At 46.0% G+C, this 23,605-nt stretch overlaps 1 protein-coding gene across 1 annotated transcript in view; it reads right to left on the reverse strand.

The window, feature by feature from the left end:
• Positions 1-17,513: 17,513 nt before the first annotated feature.
• The window catches only part of LOC142214623 (Fc receptor-like protein 5), a 384,847-nt gene continuing 378,755 nt past the window's right edge, over positions 17,514-23,605 (reverse strand). The window contains exons 13-14 of the mRNA XM_075283561.1: positions 18,571-18,668; positions 17,514-17,924 (exon numbers count right to left, since the gene is read on the reverse strand). Of these exons, the coding sequence (XP_075139662.1) occupies positions 17,514-17,924; positions 18,571-18,668 (509 nt within the window). The remainder of the gene's footprint in view (positions 17,925-18,570; positions 18,669-23,605) is intronic.

Here is a 23,605-nt window from a genome sequence, read left to right on the forward strand (position 1 = left end):
GGGTGGGTGGCGTGAAAGTGTTGCGTAAAGTCTTTAGATGGGAGTTTGGGTATCTTTTCACCTTTAAAATGTGTTTCTTGCAGAAAGGCCAGATCTACTTTCTATCGTCTAAGTAAGAGAAGGACGTGGTGCCTTGTATTCGGTGAATTCAGTCCATTCACATTGAGTGTCAAGGAATTGAGGAACGCAGCCCTTGGACGCTGGACGTCCGAACCATCATCATTGGGTGACATCATAGTTCAAGATGGCTTGACACAAAGTCCTTGTTCCCCAGTCTTAGCGAAAAAGAGGGAGAAAAGAAAGGAAAGGGGGGGGGGGGGGAGAAAAAGAAGAAAACTGGGTAGAAACAGTGTTAATCAAGGATATAATAGTGCTCCTTGATGTCTAAACAACAATATAAGACTATACAATCTAAGACAAAACGCTGTTCTGCAACAATAACCTGCCCAAAGGACAGTATTAATTCAAAACACTGAAAGTAAAGTAATGTGAGTAACGTCTCGTATGGCAATAAGAACAGCATCATCAGTGATGTGTAACATCTGCTGCATAACCTAGGAAAGCAATGGTAGGTAAATGATACGATAAAATATATATTAATCTCAAATACTTATAACATTTGGAAACATCACATGTAAGACGTATAAAATCTTTAACAAGTCCAGCAAGTAGAACAGTAAACGCCCCGATAAAACATGTCAGGTGAAGAATGGCTGCTCTCTTAAGCAGGTTAGCAAATATCCAGAAAGTTAATGAAAGAGCATACCATTCATAATTTACAGTATCTTGAGGGATTGTCCCCGCTAACCTGAATCATGAAGAGAACAAGTCAGGAGGAGAACAATCAGAAGGAGAGCATGGACTGTATGGATGTCAGCGGGCCTTCCTTCTTTGATCTGGGGTGCGTTGAAGCTGGCGTTGAATTTTTGGGGATCTGAAACGGCCTGGAGTGTAGGGGGCTTCTATGGCCCTAGCACCGGATGGTGTGGGCAAAACATCAGCAACTGGTAGCCATGAAGGGATCGGGATGGGCTCAATGTCCAGTAATTCCCAGGCAGCATCAAGGTCCCTCGGGGTGAAGATGTTAATTTTTCTGCCGTTCTTTAGAATGGAGAGACCAAAGGGGAACAGCCACGCATATTGTAGTTTGTGGATTTTCAGAGCTTCAAGTAGTGGCCTTAGAGCTCTCCTTTTCTGAAGCGTGGTTGGAGCTAAGTCCTGGAATAATTGGATAGGTGCATCTTCGTATGACAATCCTTAGGCGTCTCTCGCTGCTCGCAGGATTGCAGTGGTGTGCGCTGATGAGAGAAGGCCGCATATTACATCCCTGGGAGGGTCATCAGCATCTGGCTTTGGACATATAGCCCTATGTATCCTTTCGATTTCCACGGAGGTGATCGCTTCATCTCCCAGTAACAATTTGAAAATAGACATAGAGATAGCAGGGAGAGAGTCTGGTGGATGTTTTTCGGGTTGTCCCCTGATACGTACATTACGCCTTCTATTCCTATTTTCTAAATCCTCAAGAAGCAAGTATGATTTATTAAGATGTTCGGAATGTGTATCAACCCTTCTCGAGAGGATTGTAGTGGTCTTTGTTGCTGTCGCATGTTGGGCCTCCAGGGCATCTACCCTTGAGCCCATAGCCTTAATATCTGCGCCCAGGTCAGCAAATTCCTTGAGCATAGGCGCCATAGCTTGGGAGAGTGCATCCTTTAGAAAGTCTTTGGTGATCAATGCAGGTAAAATATCCATTAAAGGGTTTGCACTAGGCACCTCTTTTTCCGTCTCCTTAGTTGCACTGGAGCCTTCTGGTTGAGGTATGCCCGTGGTGGCAGTGCCCTGAGGAGGGCGTTTTGTTAAAAAAATTTTCATATCTGTGTCAGATGGGGGGGCTTTCACTTGTTGTGATGTATCAACAACCGTATCACGTCCTATTTTAACCATTGTCTTGGCTGAGATAGCTATAATAAGTGCAGATGCACGCAACTATAAGCGGGGTCTACATACCCAGTGAAGTGATTCGCCAGAGGAATAGAATAGTGTAGTAAAAAAAAACGGAGTCCAATGCCTATTGCATATAAGTTGTTCAGGCATCAGAGGGTAAGCAGGTAACTCAGACAACAGGGATAGGAGCAGTTCACAATGGCTATCTTGAAAAAAGAAAAGTGTTCCTTGTCTCCTAAATATGACAATAGTCAGGATTTTGCACCAGAGGAGGTGACTCTCTCTGAAGCCAGTATGGAGTCTCTGGTGTGGCAGATGTCAGCAGTAATATCTCTAGCAGACCCTGGAGACCCAGGTGTCCCACAGGTCAGTATATGCAAAGCACCAGTAATCAGATCTATTGTTCAACAGTCAAGTCTGGTGCTCATAGGAAGTGGAGGGTGAGCAGGGGTTAAATAGCAATAACAATAGTATTCTTAGCAACCGAATAATCAGGCTGGGATGTGTTGCCTGAATTTATTGCTGCAGGTTAATTACTCACTTGCAGAAGCATACAGCGCTGGTGTTGGAGCTGAGGATGAAAGCAGGGAGGTGGTGTCTCCCACGATGTATTCCCTCTACTTTTTGTTATGGCTAAGCGGTGCCTCCACCGTATGTCTGGCTGCTCGTGTGATGTCCCCAGCCAGATGCAGTGCTAGGAGGTGCTGTAGGAAAAGAAGCTCGCAAGTCCACAGCACCAGATCAGGCAAGAGAGCTTTCCTCAGCTTCTGTGAGAAATCCCAGCTGCTAGTTGGTGGTCTCCCGCTCAGGAGCTGCGTCCGGACACAAGATGGCGGGCGGGTGCTGCAGGGGAAGGTAGGCCTCAGACTAAAGCAGTGCTGCGTGGAAGGTAGGCTGTTATAAGCTCCAAGTTGCACGTGTAGGGTCGGGGGATGTCCCTCGGAGCTAGGTCTCTAGTTTAAGTGGCTGTAGTCAGGCAGATGAATGAAGATACCGGGTATACTCTGGAGCTGCCAGAGAGCATGTCCGTTCGCCTCGCCGTACAAGCCACGCCCCCTGGGGAAAAATATTTTTAGATGTTTGTACACTGGGCATTTTTTGACACAAGGATACCTAGTGTGCATGTGTTTTTTTAGTTTTATAAGTATTGTAAGAAAAAAGGATGATTTTAACTTTTAGTTTTTTATTTTTATATTTTGTAAACTTTTTTTTTTTTAACTATTTAATTAGTATTCCTTAGTGGACTTGAACCTGCAATTGTTTGATTGCAATACAACTATAGTGCACTCTATGGGATTTTTGATGCGTTACTGGTCATAGTCCAGAACATGGAGGTGATTACAATATTACAGCCAAAGGAAAAGGTTGCTGAGTGAGAACCAGGAATGTAAAGATGGTTGCTGAGGATATAGTGGGTGGGCAAGCTAGGGAAACAGGAAGGGGGAGGGAGGGAGAGAGGGAAGGGAGAGAGGGAAGGGAGGGAGGGAGTGAGAGAGGAAGGGAGAGGAAAGGAGAGAGGGAGAGGAAAGGGAGAGAGGGAAGGGAGGGAGTGGAAGAGAAAAAGGGAGGGAGGGAGTGAGAGAGGGAGAGGGAGAAAGTGAGAGAGGAATGGGGAGTGAGTGAGAGAAGGAGTGTTACAGTCGGCAGGATATATAAAAAACAAAACAAAAATAAACAAATCTCATGCGGAGCCCACTAGGCTCTGAACTGCAGGGCGTGCAGGTGAGAACAAGGCCCGACAGTGAAGCTCACTGCTGGACTACACCTAAAACCAAAGTGCTTCTCTGATACCCTCTCAGAGAAGTTGCCACTGCAGGACAAAGCAGCCGCCTAAATGAATACAAAGTCCTAGTGGTTACTTCACCACTACACACACTAATAATGACCATGTGCTACCAGCAGCTTACTGGGCAGCACCACATCACAGCTAGCTACAGCTGTAGTACCACAGATAGAAGACTGCCTCAGGTAAGAGTTTCACAATAATAACTAAGGGAAGGGAACCCACAATTTCAACCCATAAGGGAATTTCTGCCTACCTGCCTAACTAGGCAGCTTACTGCCAACTAATGTCTTGCACAGACACACAGCATGTGGATATTGAAATTAGAGCACCCAATGGCCCACAACAGCCTCCTTAAATAGAGGGAAGGCAGGACCGTTCAGCAGCCCAGGTGCTCAAGCCGGATGCCAATAGGCTGAAACCAGTGTCAGTCAGCAGACTGACCATGCCTATCGGCTGCAAGGGGTTTAACCCCATGAATGCTGGACTGAGCAAGGGAAAGTGGAACAGGCTGTGACCCTAATATCTTGGCCACAGATGCCGCACAGTCCTAACAAGGAGAGGGAGGGAGTGAGAAAGGAAGGGGGAGGGAGTGAGAGAAGAAGAGGGAGGGAGTGAGAGAGGGAAGGGAGGGAAAGGGTGTGAGAGAGGGAGGGGAGGGAAAGGGAGTGAGAGAGGGAGGGGAGGGAAAGGGAGTGAGAGAGGGAGGGGAGGGAAAGGGTGTGAGAGAGGGAGGGAAGGGAAAGGGTGTGGTGAGAGAGGGAGGGGAGGGAAAGGGTGTGAGAGAGGGAGGGGAGGGAAAGGGTGTGAGAGAGGGAGGGAAGGGAAAGGGTGTGAGAGAGGGAGGGGAGTGAAAAGGTGTGAGAGAGGGAGGGGAAGGAAAGGATGTGAGAGAGGGAGGGGGAGGGCATGAGAAAGGGAAGAGGGCAGGCGTCAACTCTGAGTGTAGAGCAAGTAATCATGGAGATGTAGGAACAGGACAACACCAATATAAACAAATGAAGAAGATACCAGAAGCTTTCAGAGAACCCAGAAATCAATCAAAACACTGCTAGAGGTATTTGGATGCACTTATTAATCCATTAATATCACAGTAATCTTTAATACTTACAGGTTCATTGTCTTCTTGCAAATTATCTAGAAAATGAACAATAAAAATTAATTAAAAAAAATCTAATTGGAATGTCTTATCTGTCTTTTAGTCAACTGGGATGATATTCCCCATACAAAGCAGTAAATACGTCTCTACATACATACATATTGTACAATGAACCAAACACTTCAATGATCATTCTAAGTTTATGTGACAGACTGTGATGATATTATAGAGTATACATGGAGAAAATGACAATGTGAAATTGGTGGTATTTTATTGGTAAATGTTATACAGTCACATTCTCTGCTGTCACTGGACAGAAAATACAGAAGAAGCCAAGTCAGCGCGAGCAGAAATTTTTGTAATTTACGGATATACCCTAAATATCTTCAGTGAGTGATCCTTTAAATGAAGACTAATTTTAAAAAGTTCATGATAGGAATGATTTGGTATAAAAGAATACAGTATTATAACTGGAGATGTAATATACTGATGATGGATAAACATAGATAAAGATGTGCTGAAAATCTTTACCTTGTGGTTTAGTATTATTGTTTCCTGCAGTAGAATATTCATAGTTATTGTCTGGAATAATAACATCTCAATAAGTATCAATTCAGACTTGTAATAATAAATAAATATGTAGGGGGATGACAGTGTAAACCAGTGATAGAACACCAGGGAACGCAAAGCCACAATTTCAAAGTAGGGTGAATCACAATTTCTTTATATTCTAAAAATTCTAAGCCTACTATCAAAAGAAACAGGGTTTTTATATAGGTAAATGCATTTTTATCGACCATTAGTGATCTGAGGAAGGAGTCGCATTTACAAAACGCGAACAACTTCGAAACGCGTTATCAATAAAGCAATTGTGATACACCCTTCTTTGGAATTTTGACTTTGAGGCGTGTGCGCCCCCTGGTGTTCTATCAGTGGTTTACACTGTCATCCCTTTACTTGTTTGCTGCACGACCTAGTCATCATCAACGGTCTTAAAACCTGGGGTTTGGCAACCCAGGTCTGAAGACCATTAATGCTCCATTCTTGTGGGTTAAACCCCAAAGTGGAATCTGAAAAGCCTGAGGAGCTTATCAAGTCCCACCATAAAGTGTAATCCTACCAGTGGTTTCTGTATTGGAAAGTGCATCTCCTGTGGGTATACCCTCAACACTGTGCAATAAATAAATATGGCTAGACTACTCAAGATTCATTTTGGTTCTGTGTCTCAGGCTTCCAGTTCGAACTGTACTTTAAATTGGCTTAAAACATAGTGCAAAACACTATCTGGACTCCTGGGAACCTATCTAAAAATCATAATGTAGAATACTGTCAGGGCTCCTAGGAACCTATCTATAAAAAATAGTGTAGAACACTGTCAGGGCTCCTAGGAACCTATCTATAAAACATAGTGTAGAACACTGTCAGGGCTCCAAGGAACCTATCTATAACACATAGTGTAGAACACTGTCAGGGCTCCAAGGAACCTATCTATAACACATAGTGTAGAGCACTGTCAGGGCTCCTAGGAACCTATCTATAAAACATAGTGTAGAATACTGTCAGGGCTCCTAGGAACCTATCTATAAAAAATAGTGTAGAACACTGTCAGGGCTCCTAGGAACCTATCTATAAAACATAGTGTAGTACACTGTCAGGGCTCCTAGGAACCTATCTATAAAACATAGTGTAGTACACTGTCAGGGCTCCTAGGAACCTATCTATAACACATAGTGTAGAATACTGTCAGGGCTCCTAGGAACCTATCTATAAAACATAGTGTATAACACTGTCAGGGCTCCTAGGAACCTATCTATAAAACATAGTGTAGAACACTGTCAGGGCTCCTAGGAACCTATCTATAAAACATAGTGTAGATGTTAGGATGGGGTCCCGCAGATTTGCCTTCCGGCGCACAGTGCCACCTGCGGGCCAATCCAACCCTCGTTCCCGGCAGCGTGCGGTGAAGTCTCTGGAGACTAAGACTCAGTTTTCTCCGACTGAGCATGCTCGGACTTTTTGGAGTCGCTCACAGCCTAAGTGCCAGTTCTCTCTGACTGAGCATGAGCGGTGAGGTCATGGCCACCGCCCTTATTGGGCGGGGACTTTCCTTTAAAAGGAGTGAGTCGACGCCCGCCCGGCGCTCACACTTTATCTGATACTACCAGTCCTAAAGACAGTAGTCCCAGGGAGAGTCTCCAGTGTTTAGGCAGGTGGCAGTCTAGGGTGCTAGTAGATAGACCTGTAAATCCTGAAGGACTGTCAGCTCTACACCAAGGCCTGGAGCAATAGACATTGTTCCAGCCTGTGGAGCTGCAGCAGGTGTGGTTTCCAAGTTAGCCGTGCCCGCCCTGTCTAACACCGTTGGTAGCACCTAGCTGTGTGCAGGAGCACCCCTAGCTACTGCAGGGGATTATGTTTGTCGCTGACCGGGGGTGAGTGTTTAACCCTGGGCAGCTAGCTTGTGTTTGTTTCTACCTGTTCACATTGGGAGCTGCACTGTCCATTCACTCAGTTAGTCTAACTGGTGAACTTGTGTTGCTCCCAATTCACACTGTGCTGTACCGCTGTACTGTTGCATTTTGACATACAGCCGCCCATAGGGTCTGTGGACCTCGCTGCAGTGCCTTGCAGCCCAAGAGGTTCTGCGGTTTAAAAAATATTATTTTTATATAAATACCCAGAACCATAACATAAGTGTGAGCCAAGGTCTTGCTGCTATGTCTGAGCATGCGCAGTTGCAGCGCTATGTGCAGCAATTAGAAGCTCGTCTGCAGTTGCTGGAGCAGCGAGCACCAGCAACAGGGGACGCCCCTCTCACTGCACAGTCGCTGGCACAAGCCTTAGCCCAAACACCATCGGCTACTGGCGCAACCCTCCGTCTGGCTCTCCTCAATAAATTCTCAGGAGAGTCGAGGGAGTGTAGGGGTTTTATAAGCCAGTGTACAATCCATTTTGAGGTACAGCCGGCTGCATTCCCCACTGAAAAAAGTAAGGTGGGGTTTGTAATCTCCCTCCTGGCAGGTCGGGCCTTGGAGTGGGCTACGCCATTGTGGGAACGGGGCGACCCTGTCACTACACGCGCCGTAACATTCCTAGGGTCCCTGAAACAGGTCTTCCTGGGACCACGGGTCACCTTTGACTCGGCCCTGCAGCTACTCGACCTAAGCCAGGGTTCGGGCCCCGTTAGTACATATGCAGTACAATTTAGGACACTGGCATCCGAAATCGATTGGCCGGATAAGGCTTTGGTGCCAGTGTTCTGGAAAGGATTGGCCTCCCATGTCAAGGATGCTTTGGCAACCTGGGAGGTTCCCCTGACCCTAGAAGCGCTAATCGCCCTGGCCACCCGCATTGACTTGCGGCACAGCGCACGGAAACTGGAGGTGGCGACCAACCGACCCCATATCCGTTTGGCTCCCATATTCCTCTCTTCCAGTCCTCCCGCACGGCCAATAGAGGGTACCCCTGAGTCTATGGACATTTCTCGCGCCAGAGCCACGCCCCGGCGTCCGAGGCGAGATTATGTATGTTTCTCCTGCCACCTGCCAGGGCATCTCTCATCTCACTGTCCTAAGGGGCAGGGAAACGCCAGCCGCTAGTATCCATTGGTGGGGGATCACTAGCGATGTCTATACCGCCCACCAAACTAGTTTTCACTGTTCTTCTAGTGGAAGGTACCCGCACGATATCTGCCAAGGCGTGTATGGACTCAGGAGCAGACGGGGTGTTTATGTCCTCTGAGTTCGCACGCAAAAAAGGCATTCCGTTGGTGTTTCTTCCTCAGCCAATTAAGGTGCGAGTCGTGAATGGCTCCATCTTACCCATTGAAATCACACAACGAACGGTACCGCTAAGCATGTCCCTTCCATCTAGACATAAGGAGACCATTTCATTCTTGTCCCTGCATGAGGGTATGGATGATCTTCTCCTGGGGCTCCCGTGGCTTCGCCAACACTCTCCGCAGATTAATTGGGTCACTGGGGAAATATTGTCCTGGGGAGAGCACTGTCACCAGCATTGCCTGTTACCATCAGAGCAGGTCACTCTCCAACCCGTGATGCCTGACCTCTCGGGTCTGCCACCCCAATATTCTGCCTTTGCGGATGTGTTCTCTAAGAGGGCAGCGGAGAGTCTGCCACCTCACCGCCCCTATGACTGCCCCATAGAGTTGATCTCTGGAGCTGTACCTCCTAGAGGTCATGTGTATCCATTATCGGTACCTGAGACTGAGGCCATGTCAGAATACATCAGGGATAACCTAGCCAGGGGGTTTATCAGGAAATCAGCGTCACCAGCTGGCGCCGGGTTCTTCTTTGTAGCCAAGAAGGACGGCTCTCTACGCCCCTGCATTGACTATCGGGGTCTAAACGCTGTCACGGTGAAGAATAAATACCCTCTTCCCCTGATCTCTGAGCTGTTTGACAGGTTACGTGGGGCTACCGTCTTTACTAAATTGGATCTGAGGGGGGCGTATAACCTGATCCGCATCCGTGAGGGGGACGAATGGAAGACCGCATTTAACACCCGCGACGGCCATTACGAGTATCTTGTGATGCCTTTTGGCCTGTGCAATGCCCCTGCTGTCTTCCAAGATTTAATGAATGACATTTTCCGGGATCTACTCCAGATCTGTCGTTGTATATTTGGACGACATACTTATTTTTTCTGTGGATCTCTGCACACATAGAGCCGCTGTCGCTGAGGTGCTAAAACGCCTCCGTGCAAATCGGCTATACGCCAAGTTAGAAAAATGTTTGTTTGAACAGTCCTCTTTGCCTTTTCTGGGTTACATCATATCTGGCACAGGTCTGGCCATGGACCCCTCCAAGATGTCCGCAGTCCAAGAATGGCCGGAACCCCGCTCACTGAAGGCCATCCAGCGGTTTATGGGGTTTATTAATTACTACCGTCAGTTTATTCCCCATTTTTCTACTTTGGCGGCACCGCTGGTGGCTCTTACCCGTAAAGGCATGAACCCTAAGGTTTGGACTCAAGAGGTGTCGGACGCGTTCTCCACCCTTAAGTCTCATTTTTCACGCTCTCCTATTCTGCACCGGCCAGACTTGGATAAGCCCTTCTATGTGGAGGTGGATGCTTCCTCGGTTGGTGCGGGAGCGGTTCTGTCACAGAAAGACACACAGGGAAGAAGGCGCCCCTGTTTCTTCTTTTCCAAGTCATTCTCCCCCGCAGAAAGGAATTATTCGATACGGGATCGTGAGCTACTTGCTATGAAGTTGGCTTTTCAGGAATGGCGACACCTCTTAGAGGGATCCAGACACCCTTTCGAGGTTTATACCGATCACAAGAACTTGTTGTACCTCCAGACCGCCCAGTGGTTAAATCCTCGCCAGGCTAGGTGCTCACTTTTCTTTTCTAGGTTTAATTTCACCCTTCATTTTTTGCCTGGGGAAAAGAATGTGCGAGCAGATGCTCTCTCCCGCTCATCTGATCCTCTCGATGAGGCCACTGAAACGGAGCGTCTCATCATTCCCTCTGAGAAGGTTCAAGTGGTCTCTCCTCTCTCCCAAGAACGAGGGCCGCCTGACAAAACTTTTGTGCCATCTGATAGGCGTCGGGAGATGCTCACCTGGGCGCACTCCTCACGTATTGGGGGACACTTCGGTAGCAGGAGAACGCAGGAACTCCTGGGCAGATCCTATTTCTGGCCTGGAATGGCTCGGGATGTCAGGGAGTTTGTGCGGGCATGTGTGCCCTGCGCTCGTAATAAGCCCTCTAGGGAGTTGCCTGCAGGTCTGCTTCAGCCCCTTCCAGTCCCTGATAGACCATGGGATACAGTGGGGATGGATTTCATTGTGGACCTGCCCCTCTCATCTGGCCATAGGGTCATTTTGGTCATTACGGACCACTTCTCCAAGATGTCCCATCTAGTGGCTTTACCCAAGTTGCCCACAGCTAGGGAGTTGGCGCAGCTCTTTGTCACTCATGTCTTCTGCCTGCATGGCATGCCCGACAGAGTGGTGACTGACCGGGGTACCCAGTTCTCAGCACGGTTCTGGTGAGAACTTTGCCGATTGATGGAGGTCGAGCTCTGTTTCTCTTCAGCCTATCACCCACAGACTAATGGTCTGGTGGAGCGCACCAACCAATCACTGGCGACGTATCTTCGCCACTTTGTCTCCGCTCACCATGACAACTGGGCATCTTTGCTCCCCTGGGCAGAGTTTGCTCTCAACAATGCCCTTGCGGATGCCACAGGGAAGACCCCGTTCCTCCTAAACAACGGGCAACATCCACGGGTACCGGTGCCTTTCCCTGCGGAGTCCCCATTGCCCGCGGTGAGGGAATGGGCCACGGAGGCTCGATTAGTATGGGACTCCACACAAGAGGCTCTGTCGGCTGCTAAAGAGAGGATGCAAACCACGGCTGACACTCGCCGCCGTCCCGGTCCCTCTTTCCAGCCTGGGGATCGAGTGTGGCTCTCAGCCAGACATATTAGGTTGAAGGCAGCCTCAGCTAAATTCGCCCCACGCTATGTGGGTCCTTTTGAGATTGTAGCTCAGGTGAATGCGGTCACTTATCGCCTTAAACTGCCTCCTAGTTGGCGCATTGCAGACACTTTCCACGTCTCCTTATTGAAGCCCGTGCACACTAACGCCTTCTCCCCTCCTATACCCTCGGAACCTGAATCAGCAGAGAGCGACTTCGAGATCGACTCCATTCTCGATTCCAGGGAAGTCCGGGGACATAAATTCTACCTGGTCGACTGGACAGGTTTCGGGCCGGAGGACCGGTCTTGGGTGCGCGCGGAGGATGTTGACGCACCAGACCTTATTGCGGCTTTTGAGGGGGGGGGGCGCTAGGGGGGGGGGTAATGTTAGGATGGGGTCCCGCAGATTTGCCTTCCGGCACACAGCGCCACCTGCGGGCCAATCCAACCCTCGTTCCCGGCAGCGTGCGGTGAAGTCTCTGGAGACTAAGACTCAGTTTTCTCCGACTGAGCATGCTCGGACTTTTTGGAGTCGCTCACAGCCTAAGTGCCAGTTCTCTCTGACTGAGCATGAGCGGTGAGGTCATGGCCACCGCCCTTATTGGGTGGGGACTTTCCTTTAAAAGGAGTGAGTCGACGCCCGCCCGGCGCTCACACTTTATCTGATACTACCAGTCCTAAAGACAGTAGTCCCAGGGAGAGTCTCCAGTGTTTAGGCAGGTGGCAGTCTAGGGTGCTAGTAGATAGACCTGTAAATCCTGAAGGACTGTCAGCTCTACACCAAGGCCTGGAGCAATAGACATTGTTCCAGCCTGTGGAGCTGCAGCAGGTGTGGTTTCCAAGTTAGCCGTGCCCGCCCTGTCTAACACCATTGGTAGCACCTAGCTGTGTGCAGGAGCACCCCTAGCTACTGCAGGGGATTATGTTTGTCGCTGACCTGGGGTGAGTGTTTAACCCTGGGCAGCTAGCTTGTGTTTGTTTCTACCTGTTCACATTGGGAGCTGCACTGTCCATTCACTCAGTTAGTCTAACTGGTGAACTTGTGTTGCTCCCAATTCACACTGTGCTGTACCGCTGTACTGTTGCATTTTGACATACAGCCGCCCATAGGGCCTGTGGACCTCGCTGCAGTGCCTTGCAGCCCAAGAGGTTCTGCGGTTTAAAAATATTATTTTTATATAAATACCCAGAACCATAACAGTAGAACACTGTCAGGGCTCCTAGGAACCTATCTATAAAACATAGTGTAGAACACTGTCAGGGCTCCTAGGAACCTATCTATACATAACATAGAACACTGTCACGGCTCCAAGGGATCTGACTATAAAATTGTGATGTCAGGCACTCTCTTGTTACATCATACCAGGGTTCATGGCTAAGGTCTAATTACAGGACTCAGCTGTGAACCTAGGCTGATGACATCACAGAAGAGTAAAGGATGCAACAAAGAGGCTTAAGAGATGTAACGGAAGTAGCGTATGAGTGTTTTTTTGTCACCTCTCCTGGGCCTCCATGAAATATACTCTGGGGTCTGAAGAGACCTCAGAGTATCATGCCATGGCCATTGAAGTTCACCATAGAATCTCCATTTGTTCAGTTTTGTAGAAGAACAAATAATTTGGAATTTTCAGGAAGAACCCAGCACATTGCAAACTGATTTACCTATCTCTAGTAATAAATGATATTTAGGTCCTCCAACACAGCTCCAACCTAAACTGGTCATAATGAAATTTTTCCTGGCTGAATTTTAGTCAAAATATTTTCAGAAACAAACATACCTAAGTTAGATGTTCCCATAACTATTCTTGACCTCTTACTTTATAATGACCATTATAAAAATGAATATGAAGGCTTATCTGATATGTGTCAACATGTCAATATTTGTCAAATGTCTGAATGTCAACTGTTCTTTGTCAAATTTTTGAATGGATTAAAATGATCTAATGTTGCATTACCTGTTCTTTTATTAATGCATGATCGGAGTAGACAACCTTTTTTTTTGTAGACAAAGAAGATGATGCCGATGATGATGAGGATGATGGAGGGTACTGTCAGCCCACAAATTAGAGGTATGTTCGCCTTAGAGGGTTCTTTTTTTGACCCTGTAGAGACACAATCTATCATTAGATAATTTTTATTAATGTACTAAGTTTTTTGACTATATGACACATTTTCAGCAAGAAAAAGTTCTTCTGAAAAGTATGTGTCTTATAGTCCGCAGATAGGAGGATATGGCAGTCACAGATCCCCTCTGACTACTCTTAATGATCAGTAAAAGTGCTTACCAAACAATTTACCCAGCCACGAGAGATGCATCCTTTAGATCATTGCAGGGTAGAACAACATAAGAAGCTGAACAATCATATTTAACATGTGAGAAATGTCGCAACCAGAGGATGGGAGTAGTAGTAGGGATGATGTACCAATAGCTAGGCCAAGCACACTCAACCACGCTCCCCAGGTTCCTGCAGCATTATATGTTGTTTGTAGTAGTAGTAATTTTCCTCAGGGCACTTCCAGTTGAAGAGAAGTCCTCTCTATGCTGAGCCGGTGTGATTGAAGACAGAAGGCCCTTATAGTAAAGCACGAATGACTCAGGCAGGCAGATGTTCAATGAAACAGGGTGTCAATTTATTCAGCAATTGAATAACAATCAGCTACCAAAATGGGAGTTGTAGTTCTTCAGTGTCCAACTCCCCAGCTGCAGTCTTAAGGGTGCCCAGGAATGTTTGACCGGTTAACGACCGCCGGTCCTGGTCTCTGAAGACTGGCCAATTGTAAATTTACAGCCGGCCTTCAAAGACCCCCTTAACGGGGATTGGGAGCAGGCAGGGCCGCCACCAGGAATTTTGGGGCCCCATACACCCTAAGTGTCTACCCCCCCCCCCCCCCGCCATTTTAACACTACTTTATCTTGTGACATACCAATTATGTATTACCTCCCAACTTTTGAAGAGTAGAAAGAGGGAGAAAATGTGCGGAGTGCTCTGCGTGCCGCAACAAATTTAGCCCCGCCCACTTTTCTGTTAACTCCACCCATTCTCATTCATTTTCATGTGCTCCCACACAGTATAATCCTCCTATAGTCACCTGTAAATTATATGCCTCCCCTCCATCTCTCCCCCAGTTTCATATACACCCTTCTTCTGCCCCCAGTTTCATGTCCCCCATCCATCTCTGTCCCCAGTTTCACGCTGTTCTCCCCCTTTCAACTGCCCACAGTTTCATTTCCCCCCCGTCTCTACCCCAGTGTCATGCCATTCTCCCCCCTCCATCTGCCCCAGTGTCATGCCATTCTCCCCCCTCCATCTACCCCAGTGTCATGCCATTCTCCCCCCTCCATCTGCCCCAGTGTCATGCCATTCTCCCCCCTCCATCTGCCCCAGTGTCATGCCATTCTCCCCCCTCCATCTGCCCTAGTGTCATGCCATTCTCCCCCTCTTAATCTGCCCCAGTGTCATGCCATTCTCCCCCCTCCATCTGCCCTAGTGTCATGCCGTTCTCCCCCTCCATCTGCCCCAGTGTCATGCTGTTCTTCCCCTTCATCTGCCCCAGTGTAATGCCATTCTCCCCCCTCATCTGCCCCAGTGTAATGCCATTCTCCCCCTTCATCTGCCCCAGTGTTATGTCATTCCCCCCTTCATCTGCCCCAGTGTCATGCCATTCCCCCCCTTCATCTGTCCAAGTGTCCATGCCATTCTCTCCCCACCCCCTTCATCTGCTCCAGTGTCATGCCATTCTCTCACTTCATCTGCCCCAGTGTCATGCCATTCTCCCACTTCATCTGCCCCAGTGTAATGCCATTCTCCCCCCCCCCTCATCTGCCCCAGTGTAATGTCATCCCCCCCCCCTTCATTTTCATTTTCTCCTTTAACCCTTTGTGAATGTGTTAATTTTAGGCATAAATGAATATATTATTGGATAAAAATGAAACGTCTAAATTTCATCTCCACATTCTTTTAATTCCTGTGAAATGCTTAAAGGGTTAATAAACTTCCCAAATGCTGTTTTGAATTATTTGAGGGGTGCAGTTTAAAAGTGTGGTGCCTTATGGGGGATTTTAATATAGAGGCCTAATATAATCCTCTTCAGAACTGAAGTCGTCCCTAAAAAATGAGTTTTGGAAATTTTCTGGTAAATCTGGTAGAATCGCTGTTACACTCGTAAGCCTTGTAACGTCCAAAATAAATTAAAGGACAATTAAAAGATGATGCCGATATAAAGCAGAGATATGGGAGATAATATTGATTCATATATTTGGGAGGTATGACTATTTGCCTGAAAAGCAGAGGATGTCACATTTTGAAAATTACGATATTTTTTTTTCCAAATCTCCATCAAACTTCCAATTTTTTTTAGAAATAAATACAAAAATTTTGATCAATGTTTACCACGAACATGAAGTACAGTGTGTCATGAAAAAATGTCCAAATAACTTGTGTAAGTTATAGCGTCTCAAAGTTATATAAAGTGACACTCGCTTATCCCCTCCAAATGGCTGAGCACAGAGGCACCTTCAAAATGTGATGGGTAGCAAAAGTTAACCAGATAGCTAGATTTGAAGAACTATCTAACTGGAAGGCCAGAATTGGCCAAGGTCCAGAAAATGGACAATTCGCAGAAGAGCCATTGACGCTATCAAGTTCATTAGTGGCAGTGGCTCTTCTGTGTCAGTGGGACAACTACTGATAATAGATGTACAGGGGTATTAACAACAGTATAAAAAAAAGCATGCTCACAATTATTTTCAGGGGAATGACTAGACAGCAGGAGAGGGATAATAGGAGACCAATATTTGAGACCAAACATAGCAATGAATACCACAAAATTACAGGTGTCATTGAAAAACATCTACAGATATTACTTACAATAGGATAAGGTCCTGTGTAGCATTATGAAGGAGGGTTTCAATTTTTACACATTCAAACCCTAAGTTCTGGAGGGAGGAAGTATTTTTTTCACATATTGGAATGTATGAGTGAACTCTTCCTTGTATCTAAGCAATGGTCTTGTACCATAATATTTTGGGTACCGTAATATGTTTTGGTGGAGTTAATGTATCTTGTAGTGCTCCATGATTCCATTGGCCTCAACCTTACTCTCAGAATAGATGATGATCACAAAAAACCCTGCGTCAAGTTGGATCATTCGATTTTTCTTGTGTCTGTTACCATTGTATAAGGAAATAAAATAGTAATTACACAATCTACAATGGACCACAACAGATGAACTTCAATAGTCTTTTTTTTTTTTTTAACCAAATCCACAAATATATTTTCAATTTCTGTACCTCAGAAAAAAATAATAATCAAATTTGAGGCCAGAAACCACGTGTGGTGTAAATGCCACAGTTTGCCCGCTGCAGAAACACCACAGAAGTAAATGTGGTACTTTACAGCCTCTGCGAATCCCATTAACACATTGCAGAAAAATACACACCATCAGACATTCGGCATGTCAATTATACCTACGGAAACGTACATTGTTTGCCTAGAGGTATAATTGAAGCAGAAAGTTCTTTGAAAAGCACTGCAGGAAATTACGTGATGCATTGCCACCGTGGTTTTTTCCACAGCGCTTTTTAGGCCTTAGCCTCAGCAAAAACTGACTCAATACAGGCAATTTATTAACATGGTATATCATAAGGAACTGGCATACTCATGCCCCCAGATATTACCCATGTGACTTCACCCATAAACTTTCATTGAACTGAAAAAGACCATGGGATGGCTGTTAAAAAAAAAAAAATGTCAGTCACATGGCTGTTTTTCACTGTCATGTGCATGACCAGGATATTTCTATGTCATAAAATTTTAATAATAATGAGGACCCCCACCCTCTCCCCCCTTTCCAGTGTGATTCTAACTACTTCCCAAAATAACTTGAACTCATACAACAGGTACGATGGAATGGAAGTGGCCACAACAGCCAATTTATTGAAATAAAACATGTTGAAGTAAATAACATAATAATATTAAATGGAAGGTCTAACAGGGCCCACATATGAGAAAAAAGGCAGCACAAACCACCTCCCAGCCGCATCTCGCCGACACGGGAGAAGACAAAGATGTCCTGGTACTGCCGTGATCTCCTACTTCACGTTGATACTTTTACTATTTTGTTAACAAACATTTGCAGAAGTACCCTTCCATGGGTCCACTGTATTTGACCGGAACTCCCCTTAGGAGCGTGCCCTGCAAGACCTTCCTATCGCCAACACTATCATGCTTGATGCCTTATGCATGATAGTCCGCCCACACCTGCACAGCCTTCTCAACACCATCTTGTAAAGCTAAAATCCAGAGATTATAGCCCACATCATTCAGATGAACCCCATCCCGACTCATGTGGCCGCTCTGTGGTACTTCCAAATCTCGGTGGCGCACAACAATACCCCCATTACGAGTTACAAAGGCCGAGACAGCGGTATTAACCTTACGCCTGGCTTTATTCAACCTGGAGACAGAACGAGCGTGTCTCCAGGCCAGCCGGGCGACAATGTCTGACCACGCAATAACAATATCGGGATATGAGGACCAAATCCGCAGCAAATCATACATGATATCCTGGATGAGTTCCCGGCAGGTACGGATGCCCAGATCATTACTGCCCGCATGCAGTACAAGCACGTTAGGAGGGCGATCCAACTGGGAATGAAAATGCAAAGAAGGTAACAGTCCAGACCACAACATACCTCTAACACCTATCCATCTAACTAAAGCCTGGTGGCATGAAAAACCGAGTTGTCTACCATTAGGCCTAACGGCAGCTCTGAGGGCTCCCCAGTGTACATAAGAGTGACCAACTATCCAAACTAGACACAGATCTGCACCTGGAGAAAAAGGAAAATGCACAGATGTGACAACAACAAAACAAAAGGAAAAGCAGGCAAAAAACGAATGAAAGGACAAAAACTACAGCAGTTCCGGGCGGACATAAAGATGATAACGCCGTGACGCCCAACGACCGATGCGTATGATGGTAGACTCAGGCAGTCCACACCTGGACGCTTCAGTCGCTGCACCAATCCGGAATGAATGGGAATTATATTGATTGGGAGATATATGCAAACTGCGCAGAACCTTGTGGAATACAGTAACAAACTGAAAACGATAAAGAGCTTTACCCGACAAATGAATCAAAAAGGCTCCGCCGCAGGGCCAAAAACCTGGCAACCGCCAACACCGGACAAGAAGAGGCACCAGACACTGGGAACAAACACACAACCACCCCTCTACCTGCCTGATCCATCTTGCTATGCCGTATCCGGCAGGTAACACTATCTTCACATACCACGACATCTGAAAACAACAAGCCATCATGCACCAAGCCAGAGGAACTAACCAATTCGCTGACCCGGAATGCTCCAAAAAAGGCTAAGGAAAAAGCCACTGCAAATAATTGAGTCTCATAAGCAGATTTACAAACAGAACAGAGCTGTGGCAACATGGATTCCAAAAGGCGAAAGGACACCGGGCGCCTAGTGTCCGGCGGAGGGGAGGAACAGCTGAAACCCAGAAGAGCCCGGCAGACTAAAAAATTCTTGATGGAATCAGCCAATCCAAAAAATTTTAACCAAAAGGACAGAGCCGTCAGGCTCCTGCGGGCAACAGCCTTGGACCTACCCTCCAAATAACAGGAACCTAACCATGACAATAACAGAGAAAGTGGAGCACCCGTGTAGCTATCGTGGCCTACCGTACTGCAATAAACCAACCATTCCTGCCAAGTGCGGACATACGCCTTCCACGTAGAGAAACGAAGAGAGCGACCCACCAAACTCATGGCCATCCGAACGCCAGATCCCAGAGGTGTCCTGGGAAAATTGTTTAACACATTAACGACTGACAGGTTGTCACACAAAAAATGAACTCGCCTGTTGCAGAACATGGGACCCCACACCTCAAGAGCAGCAACAATCGGGAAAAGCTCGAGCAATGTTAAGTTACGGGTAAATCCAGCCTCTCTCCAGGAAACAGGCCATTCACCAGCAAACCAGTGGAAAGTAAGCCCCAAAGCCTAAACTGCCCGAGGCATCAGTATACAAGGAGAGGTCAAAGTTATCCCTCCAAGTATCCTGCCAAACAGATCTGCCGTTGTAGTGAGAGAGAAAGGATGACCAAACCCGCAAGTCCACCCTGTGCTCAGCTGTGACCCTCACAAAATGCTCCGGACTAGAAACCCCGGCCGTCGCCTGTGCCAAACGCCTACAGAATATTCTCCCCATAGGGATGATTCTACATGCAAAATTCAATTTACCTAGGATGGATTGCAATTGGCGCAACCGCACCTTGTGGAAAGAACACAAACGATCCACCTCCCTCCGCAAATCCTCTAGCTTATCTACAGGCAATCGACATTCCATTGCGACAGAGTCAATCTCAATGCCCAAAAACTTAAGCTGTGTGGTCGGTCCTTCCGTCTTTTCCGGGGGAAAGAGGTATGCCAAAACGGCGAGCTAATTGCTGCAAGGTAAACAAAAGGACCAAGCACACAGTGGAACCTGCCGGACCAATACACAGGAAGTCGTCAAGATAATGTAAAATAGATTTCAAATTGGAATCTTCCCGCACTACCCATTTGACAAATGTGGCAAACAGCTCAAAATATGCGGAAGAGATTGCACAGCCCATAGGGAGGCACCTATCCACATAATACCCTCCCACTGAACACCGAGTAAAAAAAGACTGTCATTACTATATTAATTCCATGGTGCTGTACATTATTATATTAATCCCATGGTGCTGCACATTATTATATTAATTCCATGGTGCTGTACATTACTATATTAATTCCATGGTGCTTTATATTATTATATTAATTCCATGATGATAGATATTATTATATTAATCCCATGATGCTGGACATTATTATTAGAGATGAGCGAACAGTGTTCTATCGAACTCATGTTCGATCGGATATTAGGCTGTTCGGCATGTTCGAATCGAATCGAACACCGCGTGGTAAAGTGCGCCATTACTCGATTCCCCTCCCACCTTCCCTGGCGCCTTTTTTGCTCCAATAACAGCGCAGGGTAGGTGGGACAGGAACTACGACACCGGTGACGTTGAAAAAAGTAGGCAAAACCCATTGGCTGCCGAAAACATGTGACCTCTAATTTAAAAGAACAGCGCCGCCCAGGTTCGCGTCATTCTGAGCTTGCAATTCACCGGGGACGGAGGTTTCCGTCCAGTTAGCTAGGGCTTAGATTCTGGGTAGGCAGGGACAGGCTAGGATAGGAAGGAGAAGACAACCACAACAGCTCTTGTAAGAGTTAAATTCCAGGGAGAAGCTTGTCAGTGTAACGTGGCACTGACGGGCTCAATCGCCGCAACCCAGCTTTCCCAGGATCCTGAATGGAATACACTGACAGTGTATTCCCGTATACCCCATATATACACCCCAAATCCCCGTTCCAACGGTGTGCCCCCCCACCTTCACCTCAGAAATACCCTGCAAGTCCCCTAGCAATAGAATTGGGGCTATATACACCCACAATTTTTGCTACTGGTATATACTGCCATTGTCTGACTGGTAATTCAAAGAATATATTGGGGTTACGTGCACCCACAATTTTTGCTACTGCTATACAGTGCCATTGTCTGACTGGGAATTCAAAGAATATATGGGGGTTACGTGCACCCACAATTTTTGCTACTGCTATACAGTGCCATTGTCTGACTGGGAATTCAAAGAATATATTGGGGTTACGTGCACCCACAATTTTTACTACTGGTATATAGTGCCATTGTCTGACTGGTAATTCAAAGAATATATTGGGGTTACGTGCACCCACAATTTTTGCTACTGGTAGATAGTGCCATTGTCTCACTGGGAATTCCACAAATAATTTGGGGATTCATTCACCCTACATCTCAGGCTCTTGCCATATTCACCCAGGTTGTCAGTGCTGCACCAGCTCGTTCCCAGACAGCTCGGTCCGAAAAACACGTTACCTATATAGAGGATTTGGACAATGAAGACAACATGTTCTAAATCTAATGTCTGCACCTTCTCCAGAATTAAAATAAAGGCAGCGTTTAACTTTCAAATAGCACTGCACAAAGGAAGAGCTTATCAGCTTGTCTCATGACATGCTATTGAAAAGTGTCATTTGTGTATCTTAATGTAAATATAGTTGTATAAGCTTTTTGGGTTTTAGGTACTGCCAAGTTATTTATTACCACCCGCTCCCTTATAATGATGATGACGCCAAAGTCACTGTGGGTGTTCAGAGCTCACAGTTTTGGTTGACATTTGTCTTGCTCTCTGTCGGTACCAGCTGTCTTTTTGGATACCGTAAAGTTATGTTGACTTTATTAACAGCTATAGAAGCTTTAGCCAGGTTGTGACGGTGTGTAACCCTAACAACACTAAGTGGGATACACATTAATAGTCAGTCTATGTACGCTAAACGTATCACTGAAGTAATTTTTTTCCCTCTCCCTTAATATAAGAAAGGAACAGACATTAGACCTAGACCGGGGTTCGAGGCTTGTAAAAATCCAGTATTATTTGTTCTTCATGATGTGAAATATGTGTTGAAAAGCAACCCAAGAAGGGGCCACATGGTGGCTCAGTGTATTCCCGTATACCCCATATATACACCCCAAATCCCCGTTCCAACGGTGTGCCCCCCCATCTTCACCTCAGAAATACCCTGCAAGTCCCCTAGCAATAGAATTGGGGCTATATACACCCACTATTTTTGCTACTGCCATATAGTGCCATTGTCTGACTGGGAATTCAAAGAATATATTGGGGTTACGTGCACCCACAATTTTTGCTACTGGTATATAGTGCCATTGTCTGACTGGTAATTCAAAGAATATATTGGGGTTACAAATACCCTCATTTCATGCTACTGGTATATAGTGCCATTGTCTGACTGGGAATTCAAAGAATATATTGGGGTTACAAATACCCTCATTTCTTGCTACTGCCATATAGTGCCATTGTCTGACTGGGAATTCAAAGAATATATTGGGGTTACAAATACCCTCATTTCTTGCTACTGCCATATAGTGCCAGTTTCTGACTGGTAATTCAAAGAATATATTGGGGTTATAAATACCCTCATTTCTTGCTACTGGTATATAGTGCCATTGTCTGACTGGTAATTCAAAGAATATATTGGGGTTATAAATACCCTCATTTCTTGCTACTGGTATATAGTACCATTGTCTGACTGGGAATTCAAAGAATATATTGGGGTTATAAATACCCTCATTTCTTGCTACTGGTATATAGTGCCAGTTTCTGACTGGGAATTCAAAGAATATATTGGGGTTATAAATACCCTCATTTCTTGCTACTGGTATATAGTGCCATTGTCTGACTGGGAATTCAAAGAATATATTGGGGTTACAAATACCCTCATTTCTTGCTACTGCCATATAGTGCCAGTTTCTGACTGGTAATTCAAAGAATATATTGGGGTTACATGCACCCACAATTTTTGCTACTGGTATATAGTGCCATTGTCTGACTGGGAATTCAAAGAATATATTGGGGTTACAAATACCGTCATTTCTTGCTACTGGTATATAGTGCCATTGTCTGACTGGGAATTCAAAGAATATATTGGGGTTACAAATACCCTCATTTCTTGCTACTGCCATATAGTGCCAGTTTCTGACTGGTAATTCAAAGAATATATTGGGGTTACATGCACCCACAATTTTTGCTACTGGTATATAGTGCCATTGTCTGACTGGGAATTCAAAGAATATATTGGGGTTACAAATACCCTCATTTCTTGCTACTGCCATATAGTGCCATTGTCTGACTGGGAATTCAAAGAATATATTGGGGTTATAAATACCCTCATTTCTTGCTACTGGTATATAGTGCCATTGTCTGACTGGGAATTCAAAGAATATATTGGGGTTATAAATACCCTCATTTCTTGCTACTGCCATATAGTGCCATTGTCTGACTGGTAATTCAAAGAATATATTGGGGTTATAAATACCCTCATTTCTTGCTACTGGTATATAGTACCATTGTCTGACTGGGAATTCAAAGAATATATTGGGGTTATAAATACCCTCATTTCTTGCTACTGGTATATAGTGCCATTGTCTGACTGGGAATTCAAAGAATATATTGGGGTTATAAATACCCTCATTTCTTGCTACTGGTATATAGTGCCAATTTCTAACTGGGAATTCAAAATGCGCAAGGCTCCCGGAAAGGGACGTGGGCGAGGCCGTGGGCGAGGTCGGGGGAATGGTTCTGGGGAGCAAGATAGCAGTGAAGCCACAGGGCGTCCCGTGCCTACTCCTGTGGGGCAGCAAGCATTGCGCCACTCCACAGTGCCAGGGTT

Source organism: Leptodactylus fuscus, chromosome 7 (genome assembly GCF_031893055.1).
Source record: "Leptodactylus fuscus isolate aLepFus1 chromosome 7, aLepFus1.hap2, whole genome shotgun sequence".
Lineage (NCBI taxonomy): Eukaryota > Metazoa > Chordata > Amphibia > Anura > Leptodactylidae > Leptodactylus > Leptodactylus fuscus.